Genomic DNA, 17,030 nt, shown 5'->3' on the forward strand with positions numbered 1-17,030 from the left:
CTGTGGCCGGATCCCCGGAGGGACATGCACTGTTGCGCTACCGCAAGCGGAAGGCAACAAATGCCGGCCAGGAAGAGGAGAAGAAGGTCCCCGCGGAACCGTCCAGAAAAGTCAAGGTGGACAGCAGCCCGGAGCTTCTGAAGGCACAGGCATCAAAAGACGCCAAGAAGAGAACGTCGCCTAACCCCCAGGCGGGGGGCAGAGCTGGCGACGATGTCCGCCGCGGCAAAGCCTCGCGAACGAGGGAATCTCTTTCTGGAAATAAGCAAAAGATAAGAGTAGACCCCAGAGCACTAGACTCTGGAGCCGAAACAGTCGTAAAACGACAGCGTTAGAGGCAAAGACGGACGGCAGAGAGCCAGACGGCCAATCGTCCGTAGCAGAAATCGGCACAGAAAAACGTAAACATTTTTAATCCTGTGCCAAAACAACAACGATAGAGTTCTTCAAAAGAAGAGGATGCTGAGGATTAGAGCTTAGCAGGGCCCAAGCCCTAACCCTCGGCCTTAGCTCCCTCTAATTCTCATTGACGGCCATGTTAACGCCGAGAGAAAAATAAACAAACAACTGAAAATAGCACAGTCCGAGCGGACACAAACATTTCAGAAGCAAGCAAAGAGGGCAGCTAAAACCAGCTTAGGAGCTACCGAAGGCAGCTAAACAACAAGCTATACAAAGAGTTAAGCGTCCGAGTACGGACGAAAATCAGCATAGCAAACAACAACGTGCTAGCGAAAGATGGCGACCAAGAAGGAAGCCACAACCACCGAAAATAGCCAAGTCCGAAAGGACGCAAACATTTCAGAAGCAAGCACGCAAACAAACTAACACAAGCGTAGTAGCTACGAAATGCAGCTAAACAACAAGCTACAGAAGCGTTAAGCGTCCGAGGACGGACGAAAACATCAACATAGCAAACAACTACATGCTAGCGAAAAATGGCAACTACTGAAATTAACCAAGTCCGTACGGACACAAACATTTCAGAAGCAAGCAAGCAAACAAGCTGACACAAGCGTTGTAGCCACCAAAGGCAGCTAAACCATACACTACAAAAGCGTTAAGCGTCCGAGAACGGACGAAAAAACGTCAACATAGCAAACGCCACGTGTTAGCAAAAATGGCGACCAAGAGGAAGCCAACAGCCACTGAGAACTTCAAAGTCTAACAGACGTAAGAAATTCTCAGCAGAAGATAAAAACAAGTCAACGAATATAAAGGAAAGATCTCACCAGCTGCAAAGCGAGCAAGAAGACGGGCGCCGAGGCCGGTGGGTGTCAGCAGACACGAAAACAGCCAGAGCAAAGCAAAACACGACCTGTCCTCTCAAGTGATAGAAGTCGATTGATCTGTGTATCATGTGACCAGGCACCAATAGTGACGTAGTTCACCCACTAATGGGAGGCAACCGCGGGTGGCAAGTACCATGGTGCTGTCACTTTTTTAGTTGGGGTTGCTTCCCTTATACTTAGACGGGTAAGCTTTTATCAGGACCTAGGCATCTCCAAGTGTGTCAATGCTAATCATGTGATTCGGAGTAAGAATATGTAATTTAATTTGCTTTATTAGAAAACCATGTTGGAGTTCTTAATTATTTCCCTTGAGCTGTACCAATCGATAGTTATTGCCTTGGTTGAATAAAAGGGTTTATGGAAACAGACTTGTGTTTTTGATAACTTCAAATGAAAAATTATGAAATAAAATGTTGCAATTACAGTCACTGACATCCATCTTCGTTGGGAAGCAAACGTTTTGAGCCTATTGTGTGAACACACTCGCGCATGTTACAAAACAAGAACGAGGTGATCCAGATTTTTGAACAAGTATGACCACGGGTGTGTGCGTTGTGCCCTGCATGACAAAACAAGGACTTTTAGTTGATAACTGACCCTCTTCTCCCGGTCACTTCGTATCCGTTTGGAAAGCAAAGGCTGCATGGTGGCAGTTATTTCGAGGATGACAGGTATAATGTTTGCAGTCCACCTCTGAAATGCATTGGCAAATCTTTGAAAGACGCTGACGTCAATTCATAAAAGGATTTCTCTACCCAGAACTCCAACCGGTTTAGGACATTTTGAAGATTTAGTTTGGGACTATATATCCCATGACCTCCCTTCTTTGTCTCTGTTACTTCAGTATGGGTATATATGTTGTATTTTTATAGCTCAATAAATACATCATGGACTCCAACAAATATATAATAGTGCAGATTCCGATTTGGGCAAATAACTACTTTCCTCCCGACCTTTGACCTTGCGCCAAACAAATAGATTGTAATACACTCTTAATTGCTTTGCTGCTAAAGAGTTCTATCCGCAGTTTTATTAACCCGTGCATAACACTAGTTTGAACAGTCGAACACTATCACAATGCCCATGGCTACAAACCAAAACAAAACAACGAGTACCCTCCCTTGTATCGTAGCAGACGACTGTTTGCAGTGTCGATGTGGGAACTGACAGAAGCTAGGGAGCACAGATAATAGAAGCCCTGTCACATAGACTAATCACACAATCAATACACATTTGGCTCATGTTTTAAATGACAGTTTCGAGTTTGTTAGTCAAACTCAAAGCAACAACACTGGTCTGGTGACATGCGTAGCGGGACCGAGAAGCGTTCTTACCGTTTGGCTTCGCTTCGTTATCAAACATCGGCTGTTTCCCGTATTTTGCGAGCAAGTCTACTCTTTTGCCTGGCTCTGCAGTAAGTCCACATCGGCGATGAAGGTATCCAAGAACTTAACATGTGTGTATTTTTCCGTAATCCAGTCATATTCCTTCAAAATGCAATCAATCGGCGGTGACAGACTTGGTGTCAGCAATTCGCGACTTCACCAACTTGGTCCCGTTTTCCTCACACCCATACCAGTTTAGGTTCATCCATGCAAACACACTCGCAAAACAGTTTATCACGTAGATACATTTCAAATAGGGAGCAAATGGTTAAATCTAAACCTACATATTTGTTCCCTAAAATTTGCTTCTCTGTCAATAAGCCTAATTGTATAATAATACGTTCGAGAAAAACAACGTGGAATCGATTCTGAATCGAGTAAGCCAAATGGGTGCCAAACCGGTTTCGCCCGTTCTGCCGACCTGAAACGCAAAACAAAAGAATTGTGCGCTTCAACTAAATTGAGTTCTATACGACTTCATTACTTTCTTGCATTTTATGAACCTTTACTTAAAGCTTTTAAATGGTCTGAAAGTAGTGTTACCGCGTACTTATCGATGCACTCATTCGTTTTATTTTTTCAGCGACGGTCACTTAGTTTAAGGTTGCAAAAGGGCCAAGTCTCGCTGGCAACACTGTTTTACACTCCACAGATCGCAACAGTGCCGCTAGTAGTCTACACTTTGTGTTTGATGGTAGAATGGGATATACAGATTACAACACTCGTGGTTTTTTATATGTCTTGTATTTCAGTCAAGACCCAGCGGGAATATCAATCGAGATCCACTCGCCAGAGGCTCGTGTCTCCCGATGATATTCATCCGCTGGGTCTTGACTGAAATACAAGCCATATAAAAAACCACTCGTGTTGTAACCTATACATATATATAGAACAGAACCCATGAAGGGGGATACGAAAATGTAGCTTATATACCTGTGACAAAACATAATCATCAATCAAAACATATTATGTGAAACTGGCTTTACTTCATTTGGTGTGGCACTGAAATTCGCACAATTTGTGTAGCAGCTCCAGTGGCTCATGCTGTCATTATCAAACTAAGAATAACGGAAGACGAGAAACAATAATATTATAATCATTGATATGTGTAAGAAGAACAAAGTCTTCTTTCATTACATACCAGAGACATCTATATGGTATTGATGTTACGATTACCACAAGCGAAATACTGATTCTCAATCATTATCAGACAACAGTATGTTTGTGTTTGTATGTCACATTAACTAAGTCATCCCTCATTGTCAAGGCTTATTTTGTTGTGTCTGTCCATGCTGAAAAGTGTGTTGCGTTTGGATGTTCAGATTGACTACAATCTAGTGCGAGCGCAACTGTACTGGCGTAATAAAGTTAATGGTATGCTTCAAACGATTGACAGTTTCCATCCGAGTATTACAGTTTTACATGACTTTATACTTATCAACATCCTAGTATTCGTCTCAGGAGTTCTGCACGCATCACCTGTACATTATGACGACAAGGACAACGAGAATCACCACAGCCAGAAAGCCAAACACGCCTCCGATGACCGAGCTGATGAAAAAAAGGCTGACGGTTGTGGATTCTTCTCCGTCTTTCACTGTGGAAACATTAACAGTTACAGCATTCAGCATTTCACATCCATAGACTCACTCACGGTATGTGCAAAGAAACCCATAAAGCTACAGTTATATTATAATCAGAGACGCAACATTATTGAGAACGCCACCTGTAATAAATATGCATTTCGCAACCTTATTTTTACATTTAGTCAAGTTTTAACTAAATATGTTAGCATAGAAGGGGAATCGATACGAGGGTGGTGTGTGTGTGTGTGTGTATGTGTGTGTGTGTGTGTGTGTGTGTGTGTGTGTGTGTGTGTGCGTGTGTGTGTGCGTGTGCGTGTGTGCGTCTTTGTGTGTGTGTGTGTGTGTGTGTGTGTGTGTGTGTGTGTGTGTGTGTGTGTGTGTGTGTGTGTGTGTGTGTGTGTGTGTGTGTGTGTGTGTGTGTGTGTGTGCGGTTGTGTAGAGCGATTCAGAGAAAACGATACTTGACCGATCGTTATGGTACTTTACAATTTTTTTGCGGATACTATCCCAACACGCTTTTTTCAATGTTGATAACTGTCTTTGGTGAGGTCATATCCGGCTTTTTTGTGAAAGTTGAGTCGGCACAAATCTGAACATTCTTACTAAATGTAAATGTCAGGAATCAATTAAGACAGATTTCGTCTTATTCTTTATCATCTTGCATAAAAAACAACTATATACATATGTTTTGTTTAGGTTTAAGAAAAATAGATAAGAAAGTCTCCCAAAATAGAGCAAAACGCCTTTTGCTGTGAAACGCATTAGGCTACTGCGCTATAATGGCTTGTAATTTGTTGATGCGTCACCGTCGCCGCGGGGTATGCAATCGACAAAATTGTTGAGGATTGTCTAAGGGAAACAATGTGGTACGTTCGATGTCAGTTTGTGAGTTCGACAGATTGACTTAATGTATTAATTTTGCTTCACACAACTTTTTTCCGGGTTGCATTCAACTATAAATTGATCGGCCCATAGCTCCCCAGCTTGATTTGTTTTAGAACCCTATACTTGTGAGAGTGCTTTGCATAATTTTTAAGGATGTAAATTACTGAGCAAAAATGTGCATTGTGATATTGTAAAACTTCAGATCAGCAAGTATCACTGACATGCTAAACAGCAGGCTGTAACAACATCTCAGGAAAGAGGATATGTATTTGCAATAATATGTTTTGCCCATAAGTTTGCTGTTATTGGTTACATTGACATACATTAGGGTTGGACATATTTCGACCAATGGTAGAAACACTGCAATTGTAGTTATATTACTGTTTCTTTACCGCAATCAGTCCCTGTGTAGATGTAACCAGGCGTGCATGTTGTCTGAAGCGTGACCAGAATCTCGACTTTATCCAGGACTGCACCAATATTCTATGAAAACAACAACGTCCAGGTAAACGCACCACAGTGACGGGCTTACAATAACAACAACAACAACGACAACAACAACAACTACACCAACAACAACAACAACAACAGCAACAACAACACAGCAACAACAACACAGCAACAACAACAACACAATACATTCACGTAGCATGATACTTAGAACGCGTATACTCCCTTGAAACGCATAATGCGTCAGCTGGAACTGGATTATTCTTTTGATTTGTCTTCTGTACCCGACTGTTGAATAGCCGTACCGTCGTCGTCTGTGTAACTATCACAAGGCTTCATCTCCTTTGTGCCAGTCGTATTAATTTTGTGAGCTTCAACACGAGAATTCTCACAGACAGCGTCCACAAAGCATAACTTCTCTCGTAGAAATTGCACTTCTTTGACTTGACAGTTGTGAAACAGGGTAGCCTACTAGGACAACACAGTCTTCGTGGTCATCATTCTCGCGGTCAAAGTATTACCTTTAGATCAAAGGCGTCTTCCTCTGCAGCTGCCTTTTGCAAGACATCGCGAGTCAATTCAGTGTGGTTGGTCAGTGTTGACTCAAGGGTAGTCCTTGACATCAAAAACGGAATGTCCTGTATAAGAATAAGTGCGATGTGTTGGACTCCCCCCCCCCACCCCCCCCTTTCTCTCTGTATGTCTGTCTATCTGTCTGTCTGTCTCGCCCCATCTCTCTCTCTCTCTCGATCTCTCTCTCTCTCCCTTTCCCCCCCCCCCCCCTCTCTCTCTCTCTCTCTCTCTCTCTCTCTCTCTCTCTGTCTCATACAGTATAGTATACATTGAAATGGAAACTCTACTCCCCCCTTGTACAAACACAACAGTGTGGTTTACAATAAAAATTCTGAGTTCTGAGTTCTTTCTCTGTCTTTCTCTGTCTCTGTCTCTGTCTCTGTCTCTCTCTCTCTCTCTCTCTCTCTCTCTCTCTCTCTCTCTCTCTCTCTCTTTCTTTCTTTCTCTCTATCACTCTCTCCATCCACACATAGAAGAATACACAAGCAGACAGACCAGCGTTTCACAGCCTCTAAACTACTACATGTGGGGGATATTTGAGGAAAGTTTTATCTCCTGTCAACAATTGGCATTGGTACGAACGATCATTGCGACTGAACGACGGAACTGAGGACACACAGTGTTCATAATAAACATTCAGTCATATAAATGTGAAAGTACTCACGGTACTTGTTCAATTTTTACGGTGGTCGTGACAGATGGAGTAAATGCGCTGTCACACGTGGCAGTCACGTGAGCATTGCTGCACACGCTGTCCACGCAAAGGCCAGGCCACTCTTCGTTCTCCCTTATAATCCTGGTATGAACAGTTGTCTTCACTTGATTCTCAGTCACGTGGGTACACACAGTCACCACATACTTCAGTGTCATGGTGATAGAGTGATGGACACTGGACAGATCTACACAGCACAAGTCAATGAATGAATTAGTGAATACAATCATAAAGTTGGCCAACAAATTATTGCAACAAATTTCAAACCCAAATTAAAGCATTAATTCCTGTGTCATTTAATTAAAACTGTATATGCCAAAGAAGGCCGTTCACTCAACCTTCAGGATCACCATTTGGATTAAATATTTCTTTTACAGGGATCACGTGACCGCCTCTCAAGTAAGGGTACCCTCAAAATCGACCAGACAAAAACGTAAGGGCCTGATGAAAAATCGAAAACAAATCACAATAGGCGAAAGTGGGCAACTTTGACATACGAGAAGAGAGTCAAACCAATTATCTACCCTGAACAGATTGTTTTGTTTTGCTACCTTGCGTATTTCGCGTGCTATTCTATTCCTACTGATGCAGGTGTCGATCGCAAGAGCGGTCAAAAACGGAACGTTTTTCGTCAATTTGTATGGGTATCATGTCAAAAACCGATACGTTTTAGCAATGACTTGGTGGATTGCTTTGCAACTTTCAGAATATTTTACCAGCATACTAGAGATACTTCGTGCGAAACTTTGGATCGTTACGGTTATTTATACAGATATGACGCAATGTTTCGGAAAATGTTGTTAAACTTGTCATAGGATTGTTCACTTGTGTCCAAAAAATTCATGACTTTGCATATCTGCAGATAAATGATTGATATGGATTCTGTCTAAGTTTTATTTGCGTGTAGCTGCTGACGTTAATTTGCTAGTCATGCAAACACATGAGGAAAAAATGGAACGTACACGCTGTTTCGCGCTTACAGCTGTTATCGCTGCGTACCTCTTAAAACATGCTACGGTCACGCTTGGCTGGGCATCGCTGTGGCACCAGAATCATTGCTTAAATATGTAGCGTGTTTACTGGCCCAGCAAATTTGCGTCAGTGCTTATACGCACATAAAACGTTTGCTTTGTGTGTATAAATCATTGTTCTAAAGACGTGCAGAGTCATGCATTTTTTTGAAACAAGTAAACAATCATATGACGTGTGTGAACATTTCTTTCGAAAAATTGCATAACATTTTAACAAATAATTGTAACGATCCATAATTTCGCACGAAGTATCTATAGTACGATGTTTTCCGAAAGTTTCAAAGCAATCTACCAAGTCATTGCTAAAGTGCAGCGTTTTTTGTCATTATACCCCTAAAAAATGACGCAAAAAGTCCCATTTTTGACCCCTCTTTCGATCGACACGTGAATCAGTATGAATAGCATAGCACACGAAATACGCAAGGTAGCAAAACAAAACAATCTGTCCATAGTAGATTATTGGTTTGACTTTCTTCTCGTATGTCAAAGTTACACAGTTTTGCCTGTGGTGATTTGTTGTCGAATTTTCATTCGGCCGTTCCGTTTATGTCTGGTCGAGTTTAAGGGTACCCTTATTTGAGCGGCGGTTTACGTGATCCCTGTAAAAGAAATATTTAATCCAAATGGTGATCCTGAAGGTTAAGTGAACGGCCTTCTCTGGCATATAAAATGTTAAAAAAAATGACACGGGGATTAATGCTTTAATTTGGGTTTGAAATTTGTTGCAATATTTTGTTGGCCAAGTTTATATATCATAATCGACCACGAATTTACTATCTGAATTGATTTATAAGGTTTGAGCTTTTGGCCTGAGCTGTAATATGAATGTTTCTACTTGGCATTGCATGTTTTGCATTAATGCAATGTTCCAAGCTCTGTCTGCTAATTTCTATTTGTAAAATGTGTTGTTGTTTTTACATTTAGTCAAGTTTTGACTAAATTGTTTAACATAGAGGGGGAATCGAGACGAGGGTCGTGATGTATGTGTGTGTGTGTGTGTGTGTGTGTGTGTGTGTGTGTATATGTGTATGTGTGTGTGTGTATGTATGTGTGTGTATGTGTGTGTTTGTGTGTGTGTGTGTTCGTGTATGTATGTGTTTGAAAGAGAGAGAGACAGACAGAGACAGACATAGACAGACAGACAGAGATAGACAGAGACAGACAGAGAGAGAGGTGTGTCTTTCGCTGGGGTATGCAGTGCCTTGGCGTTGCACATCTACTTAATTTTAGAAGGTCACCGTAGTGTCCAGAACGCTTTCCATGCAGCCGTAAGTTGTCCTCACTGTAAAAGTGCAAAGGTCGAATCAATTTTTAGCCACGCAAAAAAAACACTGTCATCTATCTCTATATATTTATACATATAGATATAAATATATATATATATATAAATGTACTTACCAACAATAACTGGAATTGTCACACGCGGTAGTGAAGTAGTGGCTGAAACAGAGACAAAAAAAGCTTTGTCATCACCAATGTTTTACTTTTCCCCCTATGATCTTAACAATTCCTGTCAAGATATGGTCTTTTAACGTTAAAAGGCAAACTGCTTCCCGTGAAAACAGTTCAGCTCACCGTCTAAGGTCTAGCTAGGGTTTTGCATGATATACAGTCTGAAGAGGAGTTACTGAAATGTACTGTTTTTTGTTTCATTACCCGCTAAAACGGCTTCAGAAACCGCCTTTTATGGCATCTGAGACGAGTGACATATACATCGTTCAGTATGTCATAACGTCATTATTTTGACACGACAGGTAAACAAAACTGACTGTTTTTAGATGCAAATGTGATTTTTCTTTCAAATGACATGCAAAGCTTGTTCCGTTTTAGCTGATCTGAGTTTTTGACGATTTTAATGCGGGAACTTACTTTTCAGTGTGAATTTGATTTTGGGAGGTGTCTGTGTTGTAGGTTCAACTGCATAGACACTTTCTGAAGTTAAATCATACTCTGTTTGCTGGATATGGTAGGGGAGTGACTGGTCCTTCCAGTCTGAGTTATACAATTGGTGTTACAATAAATGGTCTCATAACAAAGATCTGCACACACACGTATCTGCCTAGTTTTGTTTATGACGGGGAGGAGAACGTACGGAGGGTATTTTTGAAGCTCTGCCACCATCTACATTTACATCCAGACTGTGAGATAATGACTTCTCTCTGTCAATATGGACATGGACCAACGACTGCTCCCTAGCTTTTAGTCACTGAGAATTCGCGAGAAAATTCATTACACGTAGCTAGCAACATGGCTGAATAAAATGTGAGACTGGCTATTGTCTATCGCTAGTTTTCAGTGCTCATTTAGCCAATGAGAATTCGTGAGACAATGGAAGAATTCCAAAAATAATTCGGTTGGGTTTGTATTCGTTGTGAAAGAGTGAATACCCTTGCTTTTACGGGGACAAACATCGGAGATGCCAATCACTAGCGAGGGGTGTGTCGGAAACACGTGGGCAGGAGCACGTGTGAATTTATTTGTCCCTAAAAAAATAAGGGTATTCACTCTTTCACAAACCATACATACCCGACAGACCTATTTCCGAACACTGATCGTCTATTCTGTACACTCTGCTAGACGGCCGATTAAACATGTGAGACTCTGGCTGCTGTCTGCCTCTCGTTTTTCTCGCATAAGATAAGATAAGATAAGATTAGTAAACTTCAATGTCCATTTTCATTTTACACAAACATGGACATTTTTCTTTTGGCACAAAATCACATTTCTAATAACACAAAGACACGATTAAAAAAAAAGAAGCTTATAGTATAGATCTTCTTCTTCTTCTTCTTCTTTTGCGTTCGTGGGCTGAAACTCCCATGTACACTCATGTTTTTGCACGGGTGGAAATGTACGTGTATGACCGTTTTTACCCCGCCATACGCCGCTTTCGGAGGAAGCATGCTGGGTATTGTCGTTTTTCTATAACCCATGGAACTCTGACATGGATTACAAGATCTTTTCCGTGCACACTTGGTCTTGTACTTGCGTGAACACTCGAAGGGGGATAAGCCACTAGCAGGTCTGCACATAAGTTGATTTGGGAGATAGGAAAAATCTCCACACTTAACCCACCAGGCGGCCGCGGCCGGGATTCGAACCCTCGACCTTCCGATTAAGATGCCCACGTCTTACCACCCCGCCACAGCACCCGTCGTATAGATCATCTACATGCACAACACTCACTGGTGCAGGGTACCCATATGGGCGGATGACTTTCTTCTCGTATGTCAAAGTTGCAAAGTTTTGCCTATTGTGATTTGTTGTCGATTTTTCATTCGGCTCTTCCGTTTTTGTCTGGTGGATTTTGAGGGTACCCTTACTTGAGCGGCGGTCACGTGATCCCTGTAAAAGAAATATTTAATCCAAAGTTGTCCTCACTGTAAAAGTGCAAAGGTCGAATCAATTTTTAGCCACGCAAAAAAAACACTGTCATCTATCTCTATATATTTATACATATAGATATATATATATATATATAAATGTACTTACCAACAATAACTGGAATTGTCACACGCGGTAGTGAAGTAGTGGCTGAAACAGAGACAAAAAAAGCTTTGTCATCACCAATGTTTTACTTTTCCCCCTATGATCTTAACAATTCCTGTCAAGATATGGTCTTTTAACGTTAAAAGGCAAACTGCTTCCCGTGAAAACAGTTCAGCTCACCGTCTAAGGTCTAGCTAGGGTTTTGCATGATATACAGTCTGAAGAGGAGTTACTGAAATGTACTGTTTTTTGTTTCATTACCCGCTAAAACGGCTTCAGAAACCGCCTTTTATGGCATCTGAGACGAGTGACATATACATCGTTCAGTATGTCATAACGTCATTATTTTGACACGACAGGTAAACAAAACTGACTGTTTTTAGATGCAAATGTGATTTTTCTTTCAAATGACATGCAAAGCTTGTTCCGTTTTAGCTGATCTGAGTTTTTGACGATTTTAATGCGGGAACTTACTTTTCAGTGTGAATTTGATTTTGGGAGGTGTCTGTGTTGTAGGTTCAACTGCATAGACACTTTCTGAAGTTAAATCATACTCTGTTTGCTGGATATGGTAGGGGAGTGACTGGTCCTTCCAGTCTGAGTTATACAATTGGTGTTACAATAAATGGTCTCATAACAAAGATCTGCACACACACGTATCTGCCTAGTTTTGTTTATGACGGGGAGGAGAACGTACGGAGGGTATTTTTGAAGCTCTGCCACCATCTACATTTACATCCAGACTGTGAGATAATGACTTCTCTCTGTCAATATGGACATGGACCAACGACTGCTCCCTAGCTTTTAGTCACTGAGAATTCGCGAGAAAATTCATTACACGTAGCTAGCAACATGGCTGAATAAAATGTGAGACTGGCTATTGTCTATCGCTAGTTTTCAGTGCTCATTTAGCCAATGAGAATTCGAGAGACAATGGAAGAATTCCAAAAATAATTCGGTTGGGTTTGTATTCGTTGTGAAAGAGTGAATACCCTTGCTTTTACGGGGACAAACATCGGAGATGCCAATCACTAGCGAGGGGTGTGTCGGAAACACGTGGGCAGGAGCACGTGTGAATTTATTTGTCCCTAAAAAAATAAGGGTATTCACTCTTTCACAAACCATACATACCCGACAGACCTATTTCCGAACACTGATCGTCTATTCTGTACACTCTGCTAGACGGCCGATTAAACATGTGAGACTCTGGCTGCTGTCTGCCTCTCGTTTTTCTCGCATAAGATAAGATAAGATAAGATTAGTAAACTTCAATGTCCATTTTCATTTTACACAAACATGGACATTTTTCTTTTGGCACAAAATCACATTTCTAATAACACAAAGACACGATTAAAAAAAAAAGAAGCTTATAGTATAGATCTTCTTCTTCTTCTTCTTCTTCTTCTGCGTTCGTGGGCTGAAACTCCCACGTACACTCGTGATTTTGCACGAGTGGATATTTACGTGTATGACCGTTTGTACCCCGCCATACGCCGCTTTCGGAGGAAGCATGCTGGGTATTTTCGTGTTTCTATAACCCACCGAACTCTGACATGGATTACAGGATCTTTTCCGTGCGCACTTGGTCTTGTGCTTGCGTGAACACTCGAAGGGGGATAAGCCACTAGCAGGTCTGCACATAAGTTGATTTGGGAGATAGGAAAAATCTCCACACTTAACCCACCAGGCGGCCGCGGCCGGGATTCGAACCCTCGACCTTCCGATTAAGATGCCCACGTCTTACCACCCCGCCACAGCACCCGTCGTATAGATCATCTATGTGCGCGCCTTCGTGAGCGAGGCTGGTACTACATATTGTTCATACGAAATGACAAACACAGGTTACAAGCGATAACGCGCAAAAGTACTGGTTTATTATTTTACATCTGACACTAGGGATCAGTAATGTATAGATATATAGTTACAGTACCACGTAATGCGATACTACGTATTGCGATACTACTTATTGCGGTAAAAAACTTATGGACAGAAAGAAAAAGAGAAAAGAAAACAAATTATTAGACATGGCAAAAGGTATTAAAATGCATTAACAAGACACGAGAAGTAAATACAAGAAAAATAAACAATCACAAGACAGGCGAAGACAAACAGACAAGAAAGTTACAATTACCAAACACTCGTTGGTTAATCCTTCAACAACAATAAAGAGTTACGTTCTGTACGTTCAACAATAAAGAATTACGTTCCGTACGTTCAACAATACCATAAGCACTAAGAATACTCAAGAAACTTAGCATACATACATTTAAAACCAAAATGGCTACTTTCAGAAAAATACAAAACGTTGACTCATCAGGCCAGGAATACAAAGCAAACTGTCATACCAAAAAAGTCTAACGACAACGTTCCTGCGTTAATCAAAGTCACAAACAAGATATTTACTCATCCACTTTCCCTCAATAACGTTACAAGAAATAAGCCCGTTTACAAACGATCACCACAGACCGCAAGCTTCTTTTACCTAAATTCTTTTAACGTAAGGCTGAAAAAGTCAGAGAAAACGTTTCACTTCGAACTTCGTTAACCACAGAACACACAAGTTATCATTATAAACATTAGCGACTTTCTAGCGTCTACAAAACATTGCTGTACGTTCACAACACTAGAACAGTTGAACACACAATAAAGAAACACTACAACAAGTCAGACTTTCAACTCACGTTATACATAAACAACTCACAAAGTCATTACAAAATGGCGACCAAAACACAACACAAACAAGTAACAACAAAATTACCTTATGCGCTGTGTGGGTTGACCAGCAGTACCAAAAACGTGTTGCCTCACAAACGAAGGGCACAAAACGATTCACACTTGAGAAACAACTGTCTCCAAGAACATTACGTTGACGTTAAAACATAAGAAACACTCCGTTGGTTCACTTGATAACCTTCATACGTTTACATCAAAACCAAACGCTTCCTAAAACCCTCAGATCGACTGACGAGACAGGAGTCAAGCAGCGGTATTTATGGAAACAAAAACCTAACATGGAATAGTTATTCAAAAGTCAAAGGTCACCGGATTGACCAACCAACAACATTCCTAAGACAGAATCGGGTGAAACTACTATTTTACAACCAATCAGTAACCGATCACGCACTCCGTGCATGCTCAAAACTTAAAACGGTATATTTAACAGAAAGAAGGCCAAGGAACTAGCTGACATCACAAAGCTAAAAACACGTGAGTCACACGTATTCTAAAACTTGCAACGCAGATTCGCAGGGCTCACCTCAAAATCAAGACACGAAAAAAAGCACGTGAATCTCACGGTGTTCTAGAACTAAACGACGCAGTTTGTGACGCTCCGACCAAAACCAGGTCACAACAACTGAACAAGGAGCACGTGAATCTCACGTAAAAATATTAACGCTCCACAAAACGGGTCACAACAAGGTGCTACAATAAAAACACGGTCTACTTCTTTTTACATCGTGCAATGGCTTGAGCAAACGTAATTACAACAAAAGTAGGTGACTGCATGCCACATCGGCATGCACACTCCCACCGGAAATTATATTAATATAATTTACTTCAAAAAACCTTTGTACAAACACATTCCTTATATCAAAAGAAGAATAACGCAGATTTAGACATTTCAAATTTACAACTCAAAATCATTGTGTTGCAAAACATTTACACAACAATATTATGGTTCAATCACTTTCAGGGTTTCAACACATCACGTTTCAACTAAATGCCGTTAGTCATTTACTCGACGGCATAAAAAAAAAACGCACCACTTAAACCATAAATGTCTGTTACATCATCTGGTATAAAAACAAACTGCAACAATCTACAACTGTCAAATTGGAAACACACTCCAAAGTTCAATGTTCTTTCAGTTCGCTTACACAGCTTTGTCTTTGTGATTTTCACGATCTACTAACACAGTCATTTTGTGAATAGGTCGCTCTAATATGCGACTATCACCAGTGGGACGGCCGTGATTGTCTAGAGCCTTTGTTCCAACATGCACTTTCACTCGTCTGACCAGTCCATCAGATCCCGGCATCACTTCGACTACACGAGCCATGCACCACTCTGATCTGCACAAGTTCTGGTCATGCAAGACAACAACATCTCCCACCTGTACGTTTGCCTGGGGACGTTGCCAGACACGACGTTTCTGCAAGAGTGAAAGGTACTGGCTCTTCCATAGCAGCCAGAATTCGTCTGCCATCCGCTGGACACAGCGCCAACGTTTCCTGGCGTACAGGTCTGGATCTTCAAACACACCAGGGGGCGGAAGGATGGCACCTGACTTCATGGTGAGGACGTGGTTGGGGGTCAAAGGGCGTGGTACATCTGCCGATTCCAATGACTCGACAGACAGTGGTCGACTGTTCACGATGGCCATCACCTCGTATAGGAACGTACGAAGTGATGAAGTAGTGAGACGCTGGCCTGATCTTCTGAGAAGACCATTCAGGATGCTGCGTATCGTTCGGATCTGACGCTCCCAAACGCCACCCATGTGACTAGCTGCAGGGGGGTTGAACCTGAACTCACATTTGCTTTCCAGCATCTTTGATGTCAGTCGTTCAGAGTCCATCTCCTTCCATGCCAGTTTGAACTCATTGCATGCACCTACAAAGTTCGTTCCTTTGTCACACCAAATGCGTGATATGTTTCCTCGCATGGAGACAACAATGCGTAGGGCGTTGATGAAGGAATCACTTGACATGTCATCCAGGGTTTCAATGTGGATTGCCCTAGAGGCAAAACACGTCACGATCAGTCCGTACAAGAGTAATTTCATGAACTTGACGCAGTCATCACGGTACCCACGCCTTTTCTTGAACTGGCGTTTCAGGCCCTTCAGATGCTTGACTGCGGCACCTCTGTTGTCGGGGAGGAACGGTTTCTCTGGTCGAAATGGTAAGAGCATCTCGAAGTGACCAGCTTCGTTGACCTTCACGATCTTCTTGAACTTTACATCGTCCTGGGACATGGATCCTGAGTCACTTGCAAAGTCTCTTTCCATAACATGTAATGGGTCAGTACACGAGACTTCGTCCACCTGTACCTTGTAGACGTGAGCTACACGTTCTTCTTCCCTCGATCCTGGCTTGACGATGACGCGCATGGACGAGGCTATGCCATCAAAGGCGACGGAATGCGGTGCCTTGCCGACGATGCTCCAACCTAACTTAGTCTCTACTGCAAATGGCAGTCCTTGGACAACGTTTAGGGGCATGAGGGCTTCAGCGCAGTCGTAGCCGATGAGGAGGCCTGCTTCACAGTCAGGGTACAAGGGGGGCAGTTTTGGAGACAGGTGTTGGAGATGTGGGTAAGCTTTGACAGTCTCTGAGGTGGGGATATGAGTGGGGTCAACGGTCAGATAAGGTCGTGAGATGGCAGAAGGGAGCCTGACAAACTCACTGGAGGTAGGAGAGCGGACACGCAATCCAGAGTACTTCCTGCCGGAGACCACAGCATTGTCCTCAGTCAGTGTGGAGACCCTGAGTGTAGTCGGCTGCGATTTGGCTTTAACTTCTTCAGCCACTGACTGCACTACAAAAGTGGCGTTGGACATAGTGTCCAGTAGTGCGTACGTCAGCACTTCTACGTTGGGGTTAGAGTCACTGGAAACGAGAACG

General features: G+C 42.1%; 1 protein-coding gene across 1 annotated transcript in view; it reads right to left on the minus strand.

The window, feature by feature from the left end:
* Positions 1-16,381, minus strand: part of LOC138956067 (uncharacterized) — a 28,453-nt gene extending 12,072 nt beyond the window's left edge. The window contains exons 1-9 of the mRNA XM_070327530.1: positions 15,631-16,381; positions 11,878-12,000; positions 11,407-11,448; positions 9,784-9,906; positions 9,313-9,354; positions 6,836-7,070; positions 6,120-6,213; positions 5,541-5,631; positions 4,157-4,274 (exon numbers count right to left, since the gene is read on the minus strand). Coding sequence (XP_070183631.1) covers positions 4,157-4,274; positions 5,541-5,631; positions 6,120-6,213; positions 6,836-7,070; positions 9,313-9,354; positions 9,784-9,906; positions 11,407-11,448; positions 11,878-12,000; positions 15,631-16,381 — 1,619 coding nt within the window. The remainder of the gene's footprint in view (positions 1-4,156; positions 4,275-5,540; positions 5,632-6,119; positions 6,214-6,835; positions 7,071-9,312; positions 9,355-9,783; positions 9,907-11,406; positions 11,449-11,877; positions 12,001-15,630) is intronic.
* Between the last annotated feature and the right edge of the window lie 649 nt (positions 16,382-17,030).

The sequence above is a fragment of the Littorina saxatilis genome, unplaced genomic scaffold (assembly GCF_037325665.1).
Source record: "Littorina saxatilis isolate snail1 unplaced genomic scaffold, US_GU_Lsax_2.0 scaffold_344, whole genome shotgun sequence".
NCBI classification, from domain to species: Eukaryota; Metazoa; Mollusca; class Gastropoda; order Littorinimorpha; family Littorinidae; genus Littorina; species Littorina saxatilis.